Source organism: Vigna unguiculata, chromosome 2, assembly GCF_037176805.1.
Source record: "Vigna unguiculata cultivar grain cowpea cultivar isolate G323 ecotype 2 chromosome 2, ASM3717680v1, whole genome shotgun sequence".
Taxonomy (NCBI): Eukaryota; Viridiplantae; Streptophyta; class Magnoliopsida; order Fabales; family Fabaceae; genus Vigna; species Vigna unguiculata.
Genome location: NC_140793.1, coordinates 33,401,085 through 33,422,248, shown reverse-complemented (window position 1 = coordinate 33,422,248; position 21,164 = coordinate 33,401,085). Strand labels below are relative to the sequence as shown.

General features: G+C 32.9%; 2 protein-coding genes across 3 annotated transcripts; both read left to right on the top strand.

Moving 5' to 3' along the window:
• The first annotated feature begins 802 nt into the window (after nt 1-802).
• Nucleotides 803-6,696, top strand: LOC114174692 (transmembrane protein (DUF2215)). Its single transcript, XM_028059519.2, has 10 exons — nt 803-961; nt 1,617-1,839; nt 2,098-2,255; nt 2,482-2,627; nt 3,087-3,149; nt 3,241-3,333; nt 5,140-5,301; nt 5,397-5,500; nt 5,826-6,004; nt 6,133-6,696. The coding sequence occupies exons 1-10, from the start codon at nt 859-861 to the stop codon at nt 6,381-6,383; spliced, it is 1,482 nt and encodes a 493-aa protein (XP_027915320.1). The 5' UTR covers nt 803-858; the 3' UTR covers nt 6,384-6,696.
• A 1,916-nt stretch (nt 6,697-8,612) lies between these two features.
• Nucleotides 8,613-20,480, top strand: LOC114173636 (putative amino-acid acetyltransferase NAGS1, chloroplastic). Of its 2 annotated transcripts, none has more exons than XM_028058133.2 (10): nt 8,613-9,072; nt 12,699-12,786; nt 13,032-13,240; nt 13,367-13,518; nt 14,097-14,517; nt 14,857-14,954; nt 15,681-15,792; nt 15,895-16,054; nt 19,853-19,925; nt 20,223-20,480. In XM_028058133.2, exons 1-10 carry the CDS (start codon nt 8,719-8,721, stop codon nt 20,377-20,379), a joined length of 1,824 nt encoding a protein of 607 aa, XP_027913934.1. In that variant the 5' UTR covers nt 8,613-8,718; the 3' UTR covers nt 20,380-20,480. The 2 variants fall into 2 exon arrangements, with proteins under 2 accessions (XP_027913934.1, XP_027913933.1); XM_028058132.2 differs by lacking the exon at nt 8,613-9,072 and adding an exon at nt 11,378-12,561.
• The last annotated feature ends 684 nt before the right edge of the window (nt 20,481-21,164 follow it).

Below are 21,164 nucleotides of genomic sequence, written 5' to 3'. Positions count from 1 at the left end.
TCTCAAACATCATGCGTATATATAGAGATTAGTTTGACGCAGCACAACTTTTTATTGTTCTTTGCACACATTTATAGCTGAAAAATCCATCAACTTGCCTATTTTTTTTTTAGATTTATTGTATTTTACGGATAAACAAGTGTTTGGGTAAACCTAACAAAAGATATTAGTTAGGTGCGTGACATATTAACTAAAGAGACTATGATATAAGTTGGACTTTTTCTTCTCGATATAAGGGGGAGATATATATGTATATTTTTTTGGTCATATTGGTGGAATTATTTATTTATTCATCCATATCAGAGTTATATACTACTGATTTTTGTTGGAATTTGATGGTCCTATATTACATAAGTTATTTTTTTAATATCGGTAATGTTTGTTCAAATGAAATTTATAGGGATTATTTTCTTTTTTATCGACGTCTATGATTTATGTTTATCGATACTTTACTTAATTAATATTTTTAATTCAATATTTTTATTTAAATAAAACACTTAAAAGTTAAATAATTTAAAATTAATATATTTGAAAACTTTAAAATATTCTAAATCTTCTTACAGTGTCCTGGAATATATGATTCAGATTAAAAAATAATAAAAAAATGCACTATGGAATCCCAATTTCAAAGTATATAGTTTTTCCAAAATACCTTCCAAATGTATAATCCGAAAATTTACTATTTCGGGAGTACTCTTAACAGGAGCTGAAAGAAGAAATCATGAATGACCAAAAGCAATTACCAAAAAAGAGTTAGTTTAATTTGTGCTCAATAAAATTGCAGAATTACCCTTAACTTTTTTCGGATTTAGAAGACGCGCCTTGTATTCTCTTTTACTCACAATTGCTAACCCTGGCATGGCAATGGCGGGCTCTCACACTCCGCAATCTGCTCGGATTCTTCACTTTCTCTGCCTCTGGGCTTCTGCAGTTCTGGTATTCGCCGATGAACATTCCTTGTGTATGCCATTCTTGTCCTTTCTTCTAGATTAATTTTGTTATAGTTATTTCGTTTTATGGATTCAAATATAGGGTTTGGTTTGGTTGTGTCTTTTCTTCCCGGAAAGTTTGGTTACACTTTTGCTTGTTTCTTATGACATTGTTTGATTGTCGAACTCGAAGCATATTGGCTGGATAGTAGAGGATAATATCTTCATCACCGACGGGAAACGAAATGGTGGAAAGAAAGATGCCCTAAATTTGTTTAAAATGTTGAAACTTTGTATTTGGAACTGCTACCTGCAAGCCAATAATGCCCGTTCTATGTTTCCTTTCCAACAACGCTAAAAAAGACGTTCTACATAGTTATTCTCTATGGTTAAGCTTTCTTATGTTACAATAACTTGTAAACTCCTAGTGATTATCTGGTCGCAACATTTCATCTTAAGGATAGTCCTCATGAATGTTTATTGATACGCCCAAAATTGTAGTGGATGGAATGAAATATTCTTGTTTCCTTTCGACATAAAAATTAATATTAATATTCTATACGAGTTTGTTGTTCAAGTAACATAGATTTTTGTTTGTATATTTGATGTTATTTATAATGTAATCTGGTGCCATAATTACGTCAATGTTGAAATTTGACTTATCATTCTCCTTCTGTCTTTTTGCAGCTCTTACTCAAAATGCCACACTGCAGCTATCAAGTGGCTTGCCTGTGGGAAATTCTCCTGGTTCTAAGCCTGGTGCTACTGTGGTTGTTGAAAGAGTTTATATACATGGATTATCAAGGTTTAAAAGCCTGGGGAAATTTGCACATTCCTTTAAAGTGAAGGTGTTGCCACTGCCTACAGACTCAAATGTTCGTCTGCCAAACATAGAGGTCTGTTTCCATAGGTGAGTATTTGTACTAGAGTACATCATACATTGTACATGTGTGTGGTGTATGAATCTATCTACCTATCAACTAGGGTCTTATTGTGTATTTAGTTGATGAGTGATCATGACAGAACAGTCATTGATTTTTTGCTTTATGCATTTGGTTATTCAAGGACTAACACTTTGCTCTATATCTATTTGTCACCTATCAAACTGTTATTGGAAAAATAATCATTGTATTTGATTTAAGACATTTCTATACGTCTTCCTGTTCAGGAATGTGTCTCTTGTAGCCGGGATGTGCTCCCATAGCCAGTGGGAGAAGGTTGCCAAGGGTGCTTGGACTCGATCAGTGTCTCCTTTTGACCACAAGATTTTAGACATAAGGACTGCTGGCTCCACACTGGAAAATTTTGAAGTTTCTGTCGAAGAAGGTAAAATGTTCTTAGTGCAGGTTTGTTTAAGTTTTTTTTTTGAAGATTTTTTTTTTTTTCTTTTAAATCTCTGTTTGGAAGGGGGCATAAAGTAAATGAAAATCTAATCCAAATGTACATATTATATTTGTTACCGATGAAGACGAGATTCATTTCTTTTAAGTTATGTTCACATCTAAGAACAGTTACATCCAGCACTAACAATATTTTTTTCCCTCCTTTGCAGAATTTTTTGTATATCGAATTGTGTTATTAGTATTGGGTATTACTCTGATGAGCCTTGCAGCATTTATAAGCAATTCATTAGCATTTTACTACAGCAGTGCAATGGCAATTGGAATAATTCTCGTTGTACTGATTATTCTTTATCAGGTAACGTTTCTGTTCCTCAATTTTCAATTTTGAAATGTTTAATATCCAATCTTAGTTTCTGTTTATAATTAATCTTTTTGTTTTGTTGAGTTGAGTAGTCAATCATACCTTCAAGGTTCAATTCTTGTCAAGAAAAAATTTCTTTTGCTTTGTTTGTAGATTATCATAGAGAGTGATATGATATTTTTATGTGATTAACACTTTCCTCCCAACTCAAGAAAGTTGGACTCATGCTGGAAAAAAGATTCTGTTCAGTATAAAGTAAAAAAGAAGACTAGAACAGCTAATGAGGATTGTACCTATCTAAAAAGTATAATGTGGTCTGGATGTTGAAGTGAAAACTCCTGTTTTCTCAATATTAGTTTGACTTCTCAGTTGCAAACTAATTTTTATATTAAATGTCTATCGAAAATTTTTTGTTGACAATTAACATGGAATTTGCCGCTTATTAATTGACAGGGAATGAAACTTCTTCCAACTGGTCGTAAGAGTTCCCTTGCCATATTTATGTATTCAACTGCTGTAAGTTTATCCTTAATGCACTTCTCTTCCACCTTTATACTAATCAATGTGGATCATATAATTAACAATTTCAGGTATTATTCTAAATCAGGTTGGTTTTGGTACTTTTCTCCTCCGTTACATTCCTGGCTTAGTTCGTTCAGTACTTACAGAGTTAGGAATTGATGAAGACATGTATAATCCTGTATGTAAGTCACGTATTTGTTTTCTGCTGATTTTCTTTGACATCAAACTGCTGGTTAAAAATATCTTTCACTTATTCATATGTATTCTGAATTATTGTAGTGTTGTTTGGTCTCATTTGTTTTGTCTGTAAATTTGAATGGCTAGCTATTGAAGAGTGTATGGTCCACAACAAATGATCACGCAGGGTTTCCAGTTTGTGCAATTCCATTAGTTTAGGTCATAGAGGATTAGCATTTGGTTGCCATCCATATGTAAAACCATGTCATCATTTCATGACATGAATAATAGACAAATTAATTTTGCTAATACTATGTTAGTAACAGCCCCGAGTTCAGTTCAGCAGAAGGAATAAGGATCAGAAGGTGCACTTCATGAGGAATAAAATTATGTAATTAAAGCCATAGTTGTTAATAGTATGATGGTGGCACTATCATGCCATTGCAATCACCATCCACTCTTGGAACCTATATGCTTGTCCATTGTGCACTCAACCATTCACATCCATTGCAGGCAATATTCTCATACATGAAATCCCAAAATTACCTTAACTGTTTTATTTTTTCCATCGTTTCTTCAATTGGTGTCATATTAATATCTTGTATACTTTCATTTTGTATCTTGTCCTTTCTTGCGTCATCCATCTTAACATGCTCCTTTTTTGTACTCTCACCTTTTTCTCTTTCCACTTTAAATATCAACATACACTATCATAGAGTATAGTATGATAACCCATAATGCTTTTTTTCATTTTAGTCATCTCGCTTGTATTTTTTGTGTAACACATCATTACTAATTTTCCCATCATTTTGTGATATTTATCTTAGATGTCTAAACTTAGAAACCTGTGGTATGTAATCTTCGCCCATTTCTACTTCCAAGTAGTTTTCTTCCTCTCTTGCTACAAGTGCAAGTCAGATTGATCTCATTTATTTTCTCCCATTTAAGATAGAAAAATTATGAAAAAAAGAAAAGAAATGCTGGATGTAAAAGATGGCATGTGACTTGCTAAAGATATGAATGCTTGGAAGTCAAAAGTGAGGGCCTTAGTGTATAATTGATTCCTTATAAAGGAGATGGAAGGGGTGGTGAAAGAGCATTATATTTTTAATATGAGGCTTAAAAGAGAATGGTTTGTCAATGTGGAAAAAATATGTGGATCTTCAAATCCTAAGGAAAACGTTAGATACTGAACACTTGGATTTAATACTAAGTATATAACTTAAGCTGTAAAATTGCCTCTGCCAAGGCAGAACTATTGATTTCCTACGGGTTTAGTTTGTGAGTGCACAGTACCCAATGCAGCAAGCCATTCTAGCGCAGCGTTTTTTATTTGCATACTAGTTCAAAATATTTAGGTTTTTCCAACCTTTCCTTCGCAAAATTTGGTTAAACTTTGTGTTTTAAAATTGTTTATGCCTCTTGTTGCAATTTAGTCACGACGAGTCTCAAGATACTACAAATAATGGATCCAATGATCTCAGCGGAGTAAATATATTATTGCATACACTACAAGTTGGGTCAATCTTGAAAAAAAAAAACTGGATGTTTTAGATGGACTCTGAATTTGGGATATTCAGCTATCGAACAACTTTAGAGTTGATCCCATTGTACGCAATGAATACTTTCTTGCAATTTCTCACTAATTTGTCATTTCATTCTTGGTTTCTATGGTATTCATTGCTTAGTAGTATTTTTTTTTTGCCTATTCTAGTGTATGTTTGTGTAGTTAGTTATATTTGTCCGTTGTACAAATAGTCAAATATGAGGATCATTCAGCACTTAGCTTATGCAATGTCAACTGCAGTTGGCAATATTTCTGCTGACATTTGTTGCAATTGTTGGAGCTTGGTTGGGGTTCTGGGTGGTACACAAGCTTGTCTTGACTGAAGATGGATCAGTGGACATAAACACTGCTCAATTTGTTGCCTGGGCTTTAAGGATTTTGGCTGCGATTATGATTCTTCAGGTTTGTTTATTTATTTTCTTCCCCAGCATTTCTATTATGTTGTTGATTCTCAAGATAAGCACATGACTATAAATTTGATAAGATGTTGTTTCTAGAGTTCTATGGATCCCCTGATGGGAACATTGGCTTTACTATGTGGATCACTCCTCTCCTTGTTGAAGAGGATGCGTAGAGTGAGATTCCTTCGTCATTTACGCAGGTTAGTCCACAATTTCTTAGTTAAATGTACAATCCATAAATATTAGGGGATATATATCTATTACATTCATTTGTTAGTATAACACTAGCATTATTAGGCATTGATTTCAGTTATTAGTGAGAAAGTAATATCAAATCAGTCTATGGAAATTCAAGTTGTTTCTATAATGGAAAAGGAAATGCACGTGTCATTTCAACAAATTGAAGGCCTACTAATTGCAATTTCCCTACACTTTGTCATCATGAGAGTTTCTTTTTATGACTATTGGTCCAATAAATGCGTCCTTCGATTTTTGGTTGGTATTTACTGTGGAAAAAAATTGCAGGCGTTTGTTTAAATCACCCAAGAAAAACAGAAGGAGATCCCAGGTTCCTGACTCGTCACCTTTTGATGGTTCACACGATGAACATATGTACAACAAGATGCAAAATGAAGAAGACTCTCCACTTTTTCATCCACGACTGAAAAGCCCTACCTTGTCGCCTTGCAAATCTTCTGCTAAAGGTTTGCATCTCTTGTATCCTTGCTTTTAAAAGTGTCACCTTTGGACAACTTTTTTCTACACCGATTGATCAATGAAGAAGAACATTGAGATTCGTGGTGATTAATACGCTAAATAAGTGCGTTTCCAGGTTTCATTAGGACGCCACTTAAAACACAGAAGGAGGCGTTATACCCGTCGATCATACACGACACGCCGGAGAGAAAAAAATATTCAGCTGCAGAATGGGATGCGTTTACAAAGGAGTCAACTGAAAAAGCCTTGGAAGAACTTGTTGCATCCCCTGATTTCAGTAAATGGTTATCCACCAATGCAGATAGGATAAGTGTAACGCCCAACACGAAAACTGATCGTGGGCGTAGATGGCTGTTGTGGTCTTGAAGCACCTAAACGTTCTCCACAAATTCATGACAGTTTGATCGAAGTAGTTGATAAAATCCTTCAGGATTTCTTGCCTTTGAGCTAACGGTTGTTTTTCCATTGCAGAAGGTCCAAACACAAGAGCAATGTAGAATAGACAAACTTAAATATTGTAAATTTTTGTGATAAGTAATTTCTTGTGGGGTGTACTATAGATATTCATTCCCTGCTCTGGTGGTTTCTCAGATCTTGTCCACTGGGAAGTTTCAGGGAAATGTTTGATTTTGTATCCAATGCTGACCAGTCGGTTTATGATGTAGTCTTAGTTTTGAAATTGGTAGAATGCATTCACTTCGTTTTTATTTTAAAAACACGTTTTATGGTAAACTTAGATTCTATGATTCAGTATTTAGCCTTGTTTTAGTATGTATATATATAATTTTTGATTCAGATACATAACTATGTCTAGGCCTTTAATCTGTTTTGAGCCTATTAGAAAATGTAAATAAAAAGTAGTGCCAACTTTGTAAGTTCACACACACCCCACTATCATGTTTTACAACTGAATGAAATCTTTCTCAAATAACACTGCTAGAAAAACTAGGACATGTAAATGTGTATGTACCAGGGTTTATTTAAAAAAGTAAAAATTTATACAATCAGTATCATATTTGAACAAATATGAAAAATAAAAGAACACAAATTTAATTTTTTATATTACAGGAGTTCATTAAAAAAAATCTGTCCTTTTGTATTTTTTAAAGTTTTTTTTATACTTTTTTAATACTAGGTCTCTTATCTTCCTATTTATTATATTTTAATCCGTGTTTAGCAAAAAAGCTTATGCCAGATGCATGACTTAATTTACAAGTGTCCCGCTCCTTTCATGCTTTCTCAAAGGAAAATGATTTTTTGACCACTAAATTTTGACAATTTTTTCTTACAATTTTAAATATTATTTTTAAGTGATTTTTCATTTTTTCATTCTTAGTATTCCAAGATCACTTGAGAAATATCACATCATATTGTAAGAAAAAATTGTCAAAATTTAATAGTCAAAATATCCTTTACGAACAAGTGATGTTTGAAATTTGACGTCCATTTGAACGTTATCAAACATAACAGATATTGTAAAATCAGGAATAATTTTAATATCTCACATACAATCTTTTACTAACTATTTTTTATTTAGAATTAATAAAAAATATTATATATATATTCCTTATTTGTTTAACAACTAAAATAAGAAATGGCATGTGGCATAAGAACCAGAAACCTTTTATGTTGAATCCAAAAAGAAGTGTAAAACACTTTTACGTAAATATTAAAACAAAAAATAAATTCGGTTATACTTAATAAATATAAAGTTGCAGTAACTTTAATAAAAAAAATTAAAAACATCGGCAATGTGACACGTATGTATCATTCCTTTATCGTTAATAATTTAAACGATGTTGAAAAAAAACTAAATTAAACAGAATTAACAAATTAAGATTTATTTGAATACAAAAATAAAATTAGAATTAATTTGACAAAATTTTAACAAAAAATTAAAACAAAAAAATATTTTAACTTTTATAAAAATATTGAAACTTAATATCTCTCTGTATATTATGATATTTTATTGAATCAAATTCCTAAAATATTAATATGTTGGCACCTGAATAACCTTTGGTTGCTAGGTATGTTAAAGTGTATATAGGAATTAAGAACAGAACTTGAATTTAATGATACAATTATTTTAGGAATAATAATGCTACTTCATCCAGTAGCAGGAGGTAGCTTTCGACCCTCTCAAGTCATGAAATGCTTTAATTTGTGGGAACAAACAAGGGCCATAGTAAAATTTAGAACAATAGAATAAATAATTGATGGTCCCATCCCCACACACAACATACACGCAACATTTTCATACATCCAACTTACGACACATGCACGGCTGCATGCTTCTCCAATGGAATACAACTCCTACACATAAAACAAAATTTTCAAAATAATTTTTTCACTTTAAAAAATTGTATTTATGTCAACTTAAGCTATACTTAACATTCATTTCATATGATTATATTATTAAAATTAAAAAATAATGGATTCCGAATATATAAATTAAAGTAGTATCAGTATTGTTTTAGGACCGTATTTTTATCCTGTCTCAGACTGTATAGAACGGCACCGTGTCGCCGCATAGTCGACCTTTGATACTGTGTCTTTTTTTATTTGCCCTAGTGGCGCGTTTCTTCGCTATAACACAACACAACACAAATTATTAATTACCAAAATGGAAAATATCTCTCTGTCTCTTCTTCTTGAGTTACTGTGAGATCACACACAAGTAGAAGGTAGAAGCTCAACAACCATGGCGACGGCCACTTCAAAGGCAACCATATCTGTGCCTTTCCTTTCCCATGGCTCCACTCCTAACTTCCACTTCTTGCATCTTCTGTCACCACTCGCAACTGCAACCGTTCCTCGCCGTTCTTGTACTTTTAGGTCTCACAACAACAAAACGACACCGTTATCACCGAGAGACTGCGGCTGTCACCAAAGTCGCGCCGCCGGAGAAGACTTTGGCATCTCGGAGGAAGACGAAGAGTTCGTCAATGTTCTTAGGGAATCTCAATCCTACGTTTTGGTCCACAGAGCCAGTGTTTTCGTTGTGCTCATATCTGCAGAAGTTGTTGCCAGTCCTTACTTGGATCCCATTCTCAAGGTATCACATCGCTCCGCTTTCTCTCTCTCTATCAAATCAACTCAACTCAACAAAAACTTTTTCTTTTTTGCAACCGATTATTGAGAATGTCCCTACAATGCTTACACAAAATACTAAAAGATTTTGCAAAATATTTTATAGGAAAATAAAAAAGAAGAAGGAAAAGTTTAAAGTTCAAATCAGTTTTTTTTTTTTTTTAATTTTTTAGTTTTGCTCTTTCAAGTCAACTCTACTTCTTTATTTTTTTCACTTTTTTCTGATCAAAGGAAAAAAAAAAAGACATATTTTTTTTCTCTCTATTTGTTATTTTAACTATGCTGCAACGAACAAATTGAAGTTTTCATGTTCTGTGTATATAATTAACTCAAAATGTGAAGCTAATTTACGCAACTAACAGGACTTGTTTGATTTGAAAAAAAAAATGCTAAATTTTTGGCTTCGTTGCTCTTTTCACAAAAAAAATAAAAAAATAATAGTGGTAGCAAATAAACAATTACTTAAATAAATGAGCTATATTATAGATTGACAATGTTTTTTAACAAAGTTTCCTATTTAAGTAAAAAAATATTATTTTATTACTTTATTTTAATTAAAAATTAAAAGTTAATCTATTTTAATTCCATTTTTAGAAAGTTTGTCAAAATATTTGTTGTCAGAAGGTAATTTTCCTAAATAAAAGGTAGTTTCCAAATGAAAAAAGTTTAGTGTAGCCTAGGCTGAGTGAGACGATATAAAGGAACTATGTAAATATTAAGAAACAGGTAAGAAGCAGGTGTCACTTTTGGCTCCACACGTTGAAGTGACGTGTCATGACGAGGAGAGGACAAAGTGCGAATAATATTAGAATACAAATCTTGAATCAAAAAGGTAAAAGTTTCACAATATAAATTTCTTTAGGGCAATAAAAATATTCTTTACATGTAATTTTAACTTAAAAATATTTTTAAATTTACATGCATAATAGAAAACCTTATGGTTTTTCTTCCTAACTTTAAAGCATGATGTATCTTTCTTTTTCTATTTTGGGTTAAATATGTTTTTAATCCTTAATTTTAGTGAATTTTAAAATTAGTACATTTCAAAATTTTGAATTAATTTAGTCCATCATCTTTTGAAATAGGTGGATTTAGTTTTTTTAATTAAATTTTATTAAGTTTATTTGACATTTCAAGCACTTTTCATAATAGTATTTGATTTAACATTAAAGTAAAAATGTGTCAAATAATATAAACAACTCAAATACAAGTTTGAAATGCGTGTGAAACCTCAAATAAACGTAACAAAATTTGATTAAAAGAACTAAATCTAAGTTTTTCGAAAGATGAATAACTAAATTGATCACAAATTTTGAAATTAACTAATTTCAAAATCCAAAAAAAGTTAAGGAAAAATATATTTAACTTTACTCTCATTAATTATTGCGGTAAGAATTATCATGTTTCTAGCTTAGTTTTAAGAAAAAGGTGAGATTTTTTTTTTGTTTATTAAAATTAATTATCTTCATTTTATTTAGAGTTAATATGTTTTTATTTTATTTATTTCAAAAGTTTATGCCTTAAAACTGAAGAAACATTGTTCAACTGAAAAATAAATAATAATAAGAAGTGTAGTATAATTTAAAAACTTTAAAAATATATTTTTTCATTTATGAACGTTTTTCCTTCTTCCCTTCCTTGCTTAGCAATATGATAAAATAGTAAGGTATTATTTTTTTACAGAATTTTATCAGAATGATCGATCAACATCGAATTTAACAAGTAGGACACGCCAACATAAATGTGTATTCAGTTTATTTAGTTTAGTTCATATACATAATTTGTTTTTTTTTAAATTATTCGTACACTTTAATAATGAATGAAAGGAAAGGATCAATAAAATTTGATTTATTTAAATATAACTATTTTTTAAAAATAGAACGTTATATATTTTTAACATTAAATTATGAATAATAATAATAATAATTTTATATCAAATACAATAGGAACACTAACATTCAGGTATCAAATTAATGATCGACAATGACTTTGTTTTTTTTAAGGACATGACTTCGTAAGATATGTTTTACTTTTTTTTTTTTTGCATTATTCCTTTTATATATTTAACTATCGGCTTTAGATATTACTAGTGTAAACACAGGCGCTATCGCGCCTGTGTGTACGCATTTTTTGAATTATATTAAGAATTGATGATATTGTAATGTTATTAATTTAATAAACAAAATAAAAGTATGTTTATAAAAAATAAAATAAAATGTACGAAGAAAATAAGAGAAAAATAACTATTGATGAATAGTAAGAGAAAAAAAGAAAAAAGAGATAAGTAAATAATTTTATAAAAACTTATAAAAATAACCGTTAATTTTTAAAAATTTAATAAATAATTAAATTATAAAGGGTAAAGTTGGAATTATGAAATGTGGACACAAAAGAGGGAATCCCCTTTATATATAGTTATAGATAAATCTTTTCTAAATGTTATCAATTATTTCTCATTGAATACATACTACAAAAATGAGTTCGGAATTATGAACAAGTGATGATTTTGTATTATTATTAATAATAATTTTAGTGCGACAGTGACAACATACACAAATTTTAAAGAGAGACGAAGCTATTTATCTGAACAATTTTCTTTTTTATTATTACTATAGACAGATAGTATTTTTTAATAATTTAACTGATTTTTCAAAGAGAGGAGCATTGTTGTTTTGACCAAAACATACTCTCTCCCTCTCATTTTTGTGTAAGGATTTTTCACAAACAATAATAAATATACTACCTTTTAAAGAGTTTTATTAAATTTATTCATCCCCGTTTTCAATAAAGGTATTGTTTTGATTCAAAAAAAGAAAGTAATTAGTTACAAAATAAATTAGAAGGAAAAAAATTAATATTTAAGAAGGAAACTCCATCTTTTTGTAAGATGGTTAAAAAACTATTAAACGGTAGGTATTACTATTTATGAATGAAAAAAAGTTAGAAAACAGAAAAATAAATTCACACCATGCGAATGAAGTAGGCAAATAATTTGCTTGGCTTGGCGGCTAAAGTTTGAGACTTTCTCTGCCACTGCCACCGATCACCGGCACGGTGTGAAGTCAGTTTCTTCTCAATGGCACGTTCCTTGTGCCCATCCCTTCCGAACACTTCCACCTTCTCTGATTTCTGCAAACTATACTCTTCCTCTCACCATTTATGTTTCCACTCCCCAAAATCAAACCTGCAATTTAAGCCTCGTCGGGGCCCAGAAGCGCGGCCGCTGGGTAACCGGAAGAAGGGAAGTTCAAGGAAGCTTACTGCGTCGAGCGAAGGAGCGAATGGTTATGGGAGTATAGACGCAGAGGGGTATCATGGGTCGGTGGAAGATAAGCAATTCGTACGTTCCTTTCGCGAGGCCTGGCCTTACTTGTGGGCCTATCGTGGCAGCACCTTCGTTGTCATTATTTCTGGAGAAATTGTTTCTAGTCCTTTCCTAGATCCCATTCTCAAGGCACGCACTTCAAATTTTATTTTCACAGAACCATGATCGTTTACTGTTAGCATTTTCTTTGTTATATTAACTACTAGCTATGCCCATGTAGTAAGTAAGCATTAAACTTAAAGCATGTTTTCTAATTCTGGGTGCAGGACATAGCTTTCCTTCATCACCTAGGAATTCGGTTTGTTCTTGTTCCGGGGACACATGTGCAGATAGACAAGCTTCTGAATGAGAGAGGTTTGTTAAAACAGGATTAGGCTCCTCTAAAGTAATCAAATTGTCTTTAAAGGGCAAACTATGTAATCTTAGTTGTCTGTGAGAAAATGGTATTTTGATGTTATTGCACAAATATAACAAATTATGAATGTGTTCGGATATAAATGAGTGATTTTCTCATAAACCTTTCCCTAAAAAGAGCAAATGGAAGGACATTGTCAGCTAGATCAGTGTCTCAGCGATTGACCTTATTATTTTATTCGTAGGGTGCCAGCCTAAGTATGTTGGTAGATATAGGATAACCGATGAAGCATCTCTAGAAGCTGCGATGGAAGCCGCGGGGGGAATAAGATTGATGATCGAAGCAAAACTTTCTCCTGGACCTTCCATATGCAATATTCGTCGACACGGCGACAATAGTCGATGGCATGAAGTTGGTGTCAGTGTTGCCAGTGGTAACTTTCTTGCAGCCAAGGTTTGAATTTTGTGATTTGGTCACTGCTATACAGTGACGGTGGTCTTTGTGAAATTGTCCCTCCCTTTATGTTTTTATCACTGTGTTACTGTGTTAGTACATCTTGTTATTTTTATGTTTTGGCAGAGAAGAGGGGTGGTCAGTGGAATTGATTTTGGGTCAACTGGGGAAGTTAAAAAAGTAGACGTATCTCGCATGCGTGAGAGACTTGATGGTGGTTGTGTAGTTATTTTAACCAACTTGGGCTACTCCAGCTCTGGAGAAGTATTAAATTGCAAGTATGCTTTGAAGCTTTATTCTGATGATTGATTTCTACAACTTAATGTAACTGATTGCTTGCTGAAATACAAGCTGTTATCTTAATGCTTTTGTAATTTGTGATTATTTGGTCTCTTATCAAATATCCATATTGCTCCTAAAAATGATAATTCTTCTAGGATTTGTTTTAAGAATTAGACTTGTGAATAGATTTGTAAAAGCACAAACGTATTTTGGCTGCTCAAGGAAAGAATAAGAGGAGTTGAATAGAAGGTTTTATTAAGTGAGATGCGGAGGAGCAATTACTGAGAAATTAATGGTACCGGCTATTTGGCAAGTATGTAAATCAGAATACTACTAGTGTTAGCAATGAGTTCTATTTTCCCCCTTATTGTATGTTTTTGTTTAATTTGTAATACTTGGATATGGTCTAATAATCCAACAGAAAATATATTATTAATAAAAAGAAGAAATGGACAAAAAAAACCATGTGTGCCTCACCTGATTCTTTTGCTTGCTGACACATGAGAGTTGCTAGACTTGAATCTAACAAAAGCTTGAATCCTGGATATTTGTTAATGTTTTATTTTTCCTCCAGCACCTATGAAGTAGCAACAGCTTGTGCCTTGGCTATGGGAGCAGACAAGTTGATATGCCTTATAGATGGTCCAATACTTGATGAGAATGGACGCTTAATTCGTTTCTTGCCTCTCGAAGAAGCAGACATGCTAATTCGTAAACGGGCTGAGCAAAGTGAAGCAGCTGCTAACTATGTTAAAGTTGTTGATGAAGAAGGTTTCAACTCTCCTGAATATAACAATTTTAATGGAATAGTCAAACCACCACCTATTGGGCGTTTTACAGAATGGCATAAAGCAACCTTCCATAATGGTGTTGGTTTTGAAAGTGGAAATGGCTTAGAGTCCAGTGAGCAAGGTTTTGCCATTGGAGGTCAAGAGCGATTAAGTCGAATGCATGGTTACCTGTCAGAGTTGGCTGCTGCCGCTTTCGTTTGCAGAGTGAGTCCATGGATTACCTTATTTTTATGACACGTGCTGTGCTGTGCTTATTTTAAGTCTGTATTGATATTTCGGCAATTGAGAGAAAAAAAAAACATTTTTCAAATCTTGACCAGGCCAGGAGTGACATATTGTGTGTACATTTGTTTTTGCAACTGTAGTGTGTATGGAAGGATCTTAGAACTGTGGCTCTCTTAAAATATTGCTACTTTAAGGTGGTTGGTTTGGAGTAACTTCAATATTCTTTAAGAAGTCGCTCCTTGGAAATTGAAATGGTAAAATATGGTTTAAAATTGCAATTTCTGCATGTTGCTGATAATACCAACTGCCATTTGTCAGGGTGGTGTTCAAAGAGTTCACTTGCTGGATGGAACTATTAGTGGAGTTTTGTTGTTGGAATTGTTTAAAAGAGACGGAATGGGAACAATGGTGGCTAGGTAAGCAACCTTCGTGAAATCCTCTGAACTAAGTTTTTTTTTTCTGTGAATTATTTTGTCCAAGGGGTGGTAACTGTTTGGTAAGAGGAACAGGTGGTAAGGTATGGTGTAATGATACTGTCCATCTACTTTAACCATAGTTTGGTAGGCATCCTAGTGGATTTCATGCTGGGGCCACCATACAGGCCACAAATGTGACATTCAGGTTTATTTATAACCCCCTAAGTAGCTGATTATCACATTGCCGTCTGTCGAGATTCTGATTGCATGAGGCTGGAAATACGTGGATTGTACCAGAATTCCATATCTGAGCATTCTCCCTTTTTCTCTTCTATGAAACCATATGGTAAAAATGGTTGGAGGCTTAGTTGAAATAACTATGTTAGTGTTAGTACACAAGTTATAAATAGGTGTGACTTCATATGTTTATTAGTAGACATGGTTTATTTGCGTAAAGTTCCCCATCAGCAATTCTAGGGAAAAAAGGAAGAAAAGGGTGAAATAAGTTTATCCATAAACTAAAACAAGCTTATGCATAAGTTTGGAATTTGATATTAGAGAAGATAACACGAGAGAACTACTACAAATCAATTTACATAAGCTAAGTTTCCAATGCGCTTAGCATTATACTATCTGCAGCATATTGTTCATGATGGTATTATACTAAATAAAGTTTTTTTCCATTTCCATTTATTTCATTCTCTTATTTTTCAATAAAATTTTCAGTGACCTTTATGAAGGCACTCGGACAGCAGAGGTGAAAGATATTTCTGGAATAAAACAACTTATTCAGCCTTTGGAGGCATCTGGCATATTGGTTAAGCGGACTGATGATGAGGTTTGCCTAGCTATATCTTTTTTTGTGTTGTGGATACTGTGGCTTACATGGTCGTGGTAATTTATCAAGATATCTCATATTTTAATCATTCTCTGTTTATAGCTCTTGCAAACATTGGATTCATTCGTTGTTGTGGAAAGAGAAGGTCACATAATTGCTTGTGCTGCCCTTTTTCCTCACTTTGAGGAGAAGTGCGGGGAAGTTGCTTGCATTGCAGTATCTCCTGATTGTCGTGGCCAAGGACAGGGTGACAAATTGCTCGGTATGCTATTCTTCTGTGGTTGATAGATAGGACCCAACAAAATGAAAAAGAATTTTGAATGTATAACAAGGTATGAACTAAATCAACAAGAAAAAAACTAGAACAATGGTTGGATTACAGCTCCTTTGCAAAACTTTAAATTAAGAAGTATAGACTATGAAACACCCAGAGGCAGACAGTTATTCATTTAACCTGGCACACACAAATGATTCTCCTCCCCCCATCAATCTGTTCCTCCCTTCCACTATACCCTCTTCTTTCTTCTTTCTGCATGATTCACGCATCCTGTCTTCTAACATTTCTCTGCCAGTTGTCCATTATGTTATGCCCTTCATCTCTCTCTTCTAGTTCTCTCTCAGCTGCTGCTCCATGTTTCTTTCTTTCATGCACAAGCAGGCCTTTTCTTGGCCCCATCCATCCCCTCTCTTATTCATCCCCCTTTCTCCCTTTACTCCTATATACGTTCATGATGGGCCTCTCATTGATGATTCTTGGGCTTGATGGTTAGTGAGTGACTAACAACTGGAATGCGTTGACATATTGTGGCTATTTTTCATTGTTTGTGTATACTCATTTGATGGTAAACACAAATTGAGGCCTTATGAATTAGTAGAAATGTAAAGTCCTTTTTATGTATGCCTAAATTATGATCAAGACTGCCTGAAATCATCATTATTTATATTAACGATTTGGCCTTAGAACTCCTAGGTAAGCTTATTATTGCTAGTAATAACTATAGCTCATAACGAGAGCAATGTTTTTAATTTAAAGTTGTTTAAACAATGATGCTTTTATCTGTTGCTAACTTTTGTAAATAAGGTTTTGTATGTAACATGAAGGGCCATAGGTTGATAGGTTATAGACTATTTCCTTCCCATTCACACTTCTCCTTTTTATAAAATATATACATTTAGTGACTAGTGTAACACTATGTTCTCATAAATCTCAAGTTGATAGGAGAGCACACATGATCCATTTTCTCTTCCATCAACCATTATCTAACATTGTTTGTGTGCCTGGGCTAGTGCAACCTAACCCAACCAGTTGCATGGCCAAATTCGTAGTCACACTATATCGATGTTGAGTTCCTTCTCTTGTGTATGAAGCCCACACGACATCATCCACTCATTGCAACACCATGGCAACTGCCCAAAAAGGTCCGTTGGCCACTTCTCTTCCCAAATTTGACCTCAAGATCCTCATTCTACAACTCAAACAGGTGTATCTAGTCTTTCCCTTTAAGAAAAGAAAGGGAAATAGTGTTGTCTTTCTTTTATGGCTTTCACAGGCCTTGTTTTGGCTATTTTTGGGACTTCGTTATTACATCTGAGAAACTAAACAAATATCATGTGTTGCATTTATGGAACTTTGGTTCTTGGGTTGCTATGACAATCTTTGAAACCCAACATCTTGGAACCCTTAGAAGCTTTGAAACTTCTTGCTCCTTTTGGAAGAACACTTGAAGCATTTATGCTCATGATATTCAGTGTTCGAATGATGCAGCCCACACATTAGCCTCCCTCAAATAAATCAATCATGATATGGTTTCTTATATTGCTGAAGCTCAAGTTCCGGTGGAAGCATTAACGATGTTTTTGGATGATGACTCTTTAGAAGGAACAGAGAAAAGTTTGACAGGTTGTATACGGAGTTGATTTTACAAACCTTGCACTTATATTTTAATCCCGCTCGTGAACAACTCTTAACTTGTCAGGAAGTTCCTTAATAGACAACTTGATTACCAAACTTCTTTGCGATCCCACTAAGTAAAAATTGAAAATTCAGCTGGAAATGTTAAATCTTTTGCAATGATGTCTATTGGAGGTAGAAGTGGCTGTCCTTGGTGTTTTTGTTGCAAGAGGCTCAAGATGATATGATCTTGAGGGGTCAATGTAATTTAAAGTTTTGTTTGTAGTTTTTATCTTTTTAATTAAATATTGGAAATAGTGATCCATATAATGAGAATTAAAGATAACATTAGTAGGTATTAAAAATTACTTAATGAGAATTAATGTGGAAATAAGAGGGTCTTGCCTAATTCATCCTATAAAAGGTTGCACTTGTAATATGATGAAGACATGTATGAATTCAAACAAAAAATTGAGTTTTCTTTTTATGAGAACTTTTTTTGGAGTTCTGAATTATGGGAACCCAAATATGATCTTATCATGTGACAATCAACCCCCATGACTTATCTCTCACATTTTCATCTTTCTTGATTGTGGTGTCGGTATCCTTTCTCAAATTGAATATGAAAGCGATCCCTCTGTTCTTTATTAGATACAAGTTACAGAGAAAAGTAAAAATTATATTGACCTCCTCTGGATCATATGACAAGAAAAATGCTATTTCTTCATGGTTTTCTAGAAAAGACAACAAAATTTATCCAAGGTTGAAAATTCTTCTAGGGTTGAAATTTTTAAAAGAGGCCTTTGAATGTGATTATTTAGAGAACCAGCAGGGGAAAACCACAGGCCAATCATTCTTTACTCCTTGTGTTTCAACAACCAATGTTTCTCAATCAATTGCTAATAAAACTCCATCTATTATCAAAAAGGTAATTCTAGGAATACCTTTTTCGAAGAATTGCAGAAACGTAGGGGATTTAGCCAAGAATAATCCTGAACTAAATATTATTCTAGAAAGAAGATACAAAGAAGAGTTTGAATGAAATGAATTATTACAGACAAGTTGTTTACTACAATAGCAGTTATCTTATTATATAATTGTTAATTAAACTGAAAAATTAACTCCTTATCTCGTGGCACCAACTACTAACAAACAATTTCATAACAGGATCCTTGACTTACGTGCTTTTGATCACATAGATGGTAACACTTCCTTATTTTCTTCTATGGCATCCCCTAAATTTCCTGACCTTGTTACCTTAGCAGATGGGTCCAAAATTGCTTCTAGAGTAATTGGTCAAATTAATTTTCCTCTTTCATTGAATCAAAATTTTGTTATACGCATTCTTAGATATATCAAACATCCTTTTGGAGAAGGATTGTTTTATGGGGGACAAGGGAAACCATTAGGTACCTAGATAAGGGATTATGGATATTGTTATGTTGATTGGAGATGATTTCCTATAGATAGACACTCTACTCTAGATAGACACTATAGATAGACCTAGATAATTATTGTGACCTTGTATTGTGTACTTACAGGTGAAAATATTATTTTTTGGAAGAGCAAGTAATAAATGTTGTTGTCCAGTTTGGTACAGAAGCTGAATATAGAGTTATCACATTAATTACTTGTGACCTTGTATTGGTTAACAATTCATTCAAGAGTTGTAATTCTGCTAAACACAACAAATGAAATTGTAATGTGATGATAAAGAAAACTCTTTATATTGCTTCCAATCTTGTCTTTCATGAAAGAACTAAACATAGAAATTGAATGTCAATTTTTGTGATCAATTGGTTGATATTTTAACTAAATCCTTGGAAAGATTTTGAATTCAATTTGTATGTTCCATGCTCCCTGCATGCAATCTATATACCCTCTACCTTGAGGGGGGATTTAAAACAATGATGTTTTAATCTTTTTCTCAGCTTTTATAAAGCTCTTTCTTTTCCTTCCCTTATACGCTTCTCTCTTTTATAAAATATATACCTCAGTGGGTAGTGTAAGACTCACTAAGTTCTCAGGAATCTCAAGATTATGTGGTGTAGGCGTCAGATTTTGATATTATTGAGCAGCTGTATGATTTTAATCATTGATGCTGTTCTGTAATCATGCTTGCCACATGTTTCAGAAGAGTTATTTAATTACACTATAAAATATATGCAGATTATGTGGAGATGAAAGCATCGTATCTTGGATTGAATATGCTTTTCCTGCTAACTACACGTACAGCAGATTGGTAAGTAACTCCCCTGATACATGTCATGCAAGCCTTGATTTTAACAAATGCCATTTTTCACTTTTAGTGGCTTGTCGCATTCTCACTGATTCTTGAACATAGCTTATTGTTTGTTATCCTATTTTGGTGGCATGTCTTTGCATGTTTCTTCTACCATTTCTAAAAACTGTGTTGACAAAAATGGACATTAGTGGAATTACGAAGTTGATACGTTGATATACATGGAATTCCTGAAAGAATTAGTTGTGAATTGCGATGCATACAAATTATGACAATTGATTCCTAACTTTTTGACAGGTTTGTGAGGCGTGGATTTTCAGAATGTTCTATTGATTATATTCCTGAAAAGAAGAGGAGAAAGATCAATCTTTCTCGCAATTCTAAGTATTATATGAAGAAGCTTCTACCAAATAAAAGTGGAATAACTGTTGGTGTAAAATCTGCTTCAAGCTAGCTGTACTTTATGTTGTGTTTCACTTACTGATTGGATGCAATATATTAGGTACTTTTTTATAAACATTCTTATAACAATAAGGAATCTGGATCATTAGTGTATATCTCAGGCAGGTCTTCCATTTGTAGCATTAAGTTTGTATTTTTTTTATCAGCAGAAACAATAAATTAAATAAAGGGCATAAGACATACCTTTACAAAATTACATAACCAAGTTACATGCAAAGAAAAGGGTTAGGAGAAGTCTCACAAAAGAAAAGGGTACCATTTCCATATTGCAAAAGATTTACCTCCGTTATTTTCTCACCATCAGTAAACTAAAACTAGAATAAAGGTCTTTGAAAATTGTCTTTTTCATGATACCACTCACTCAAACTTTTTGAAGAAAATAAAGTAGGTGTCAAGGTATCTGATTCATCTATTCCTAAAACACAATCTCCTAAGCACATATAATGAAGAAAGTTAATAAAAAATCGAGTATTGTGTCTTCTCACCATTCATCTTAAAGAGTAATGATTTTTTCTTTTGGCTTAATCAAGGGACTTATTTGTCACCGACACACTAAGTAATATACTTCTCTTAATGAATCACACTCCCTATAACTGTTTTCAGTCTACTTGCAATTATTTTTACTATAATTTTGTATATATAATCAACTGAAGAGATAATTCTGAAATGACCTAAATGTTGTTGGTTTTTCACTACAAGAAGAATAAGAATTATAAATAGACAATATGTACCATTTGAAAATATTTCATCAACGCGAAATTCATCCAAAAAAACTTA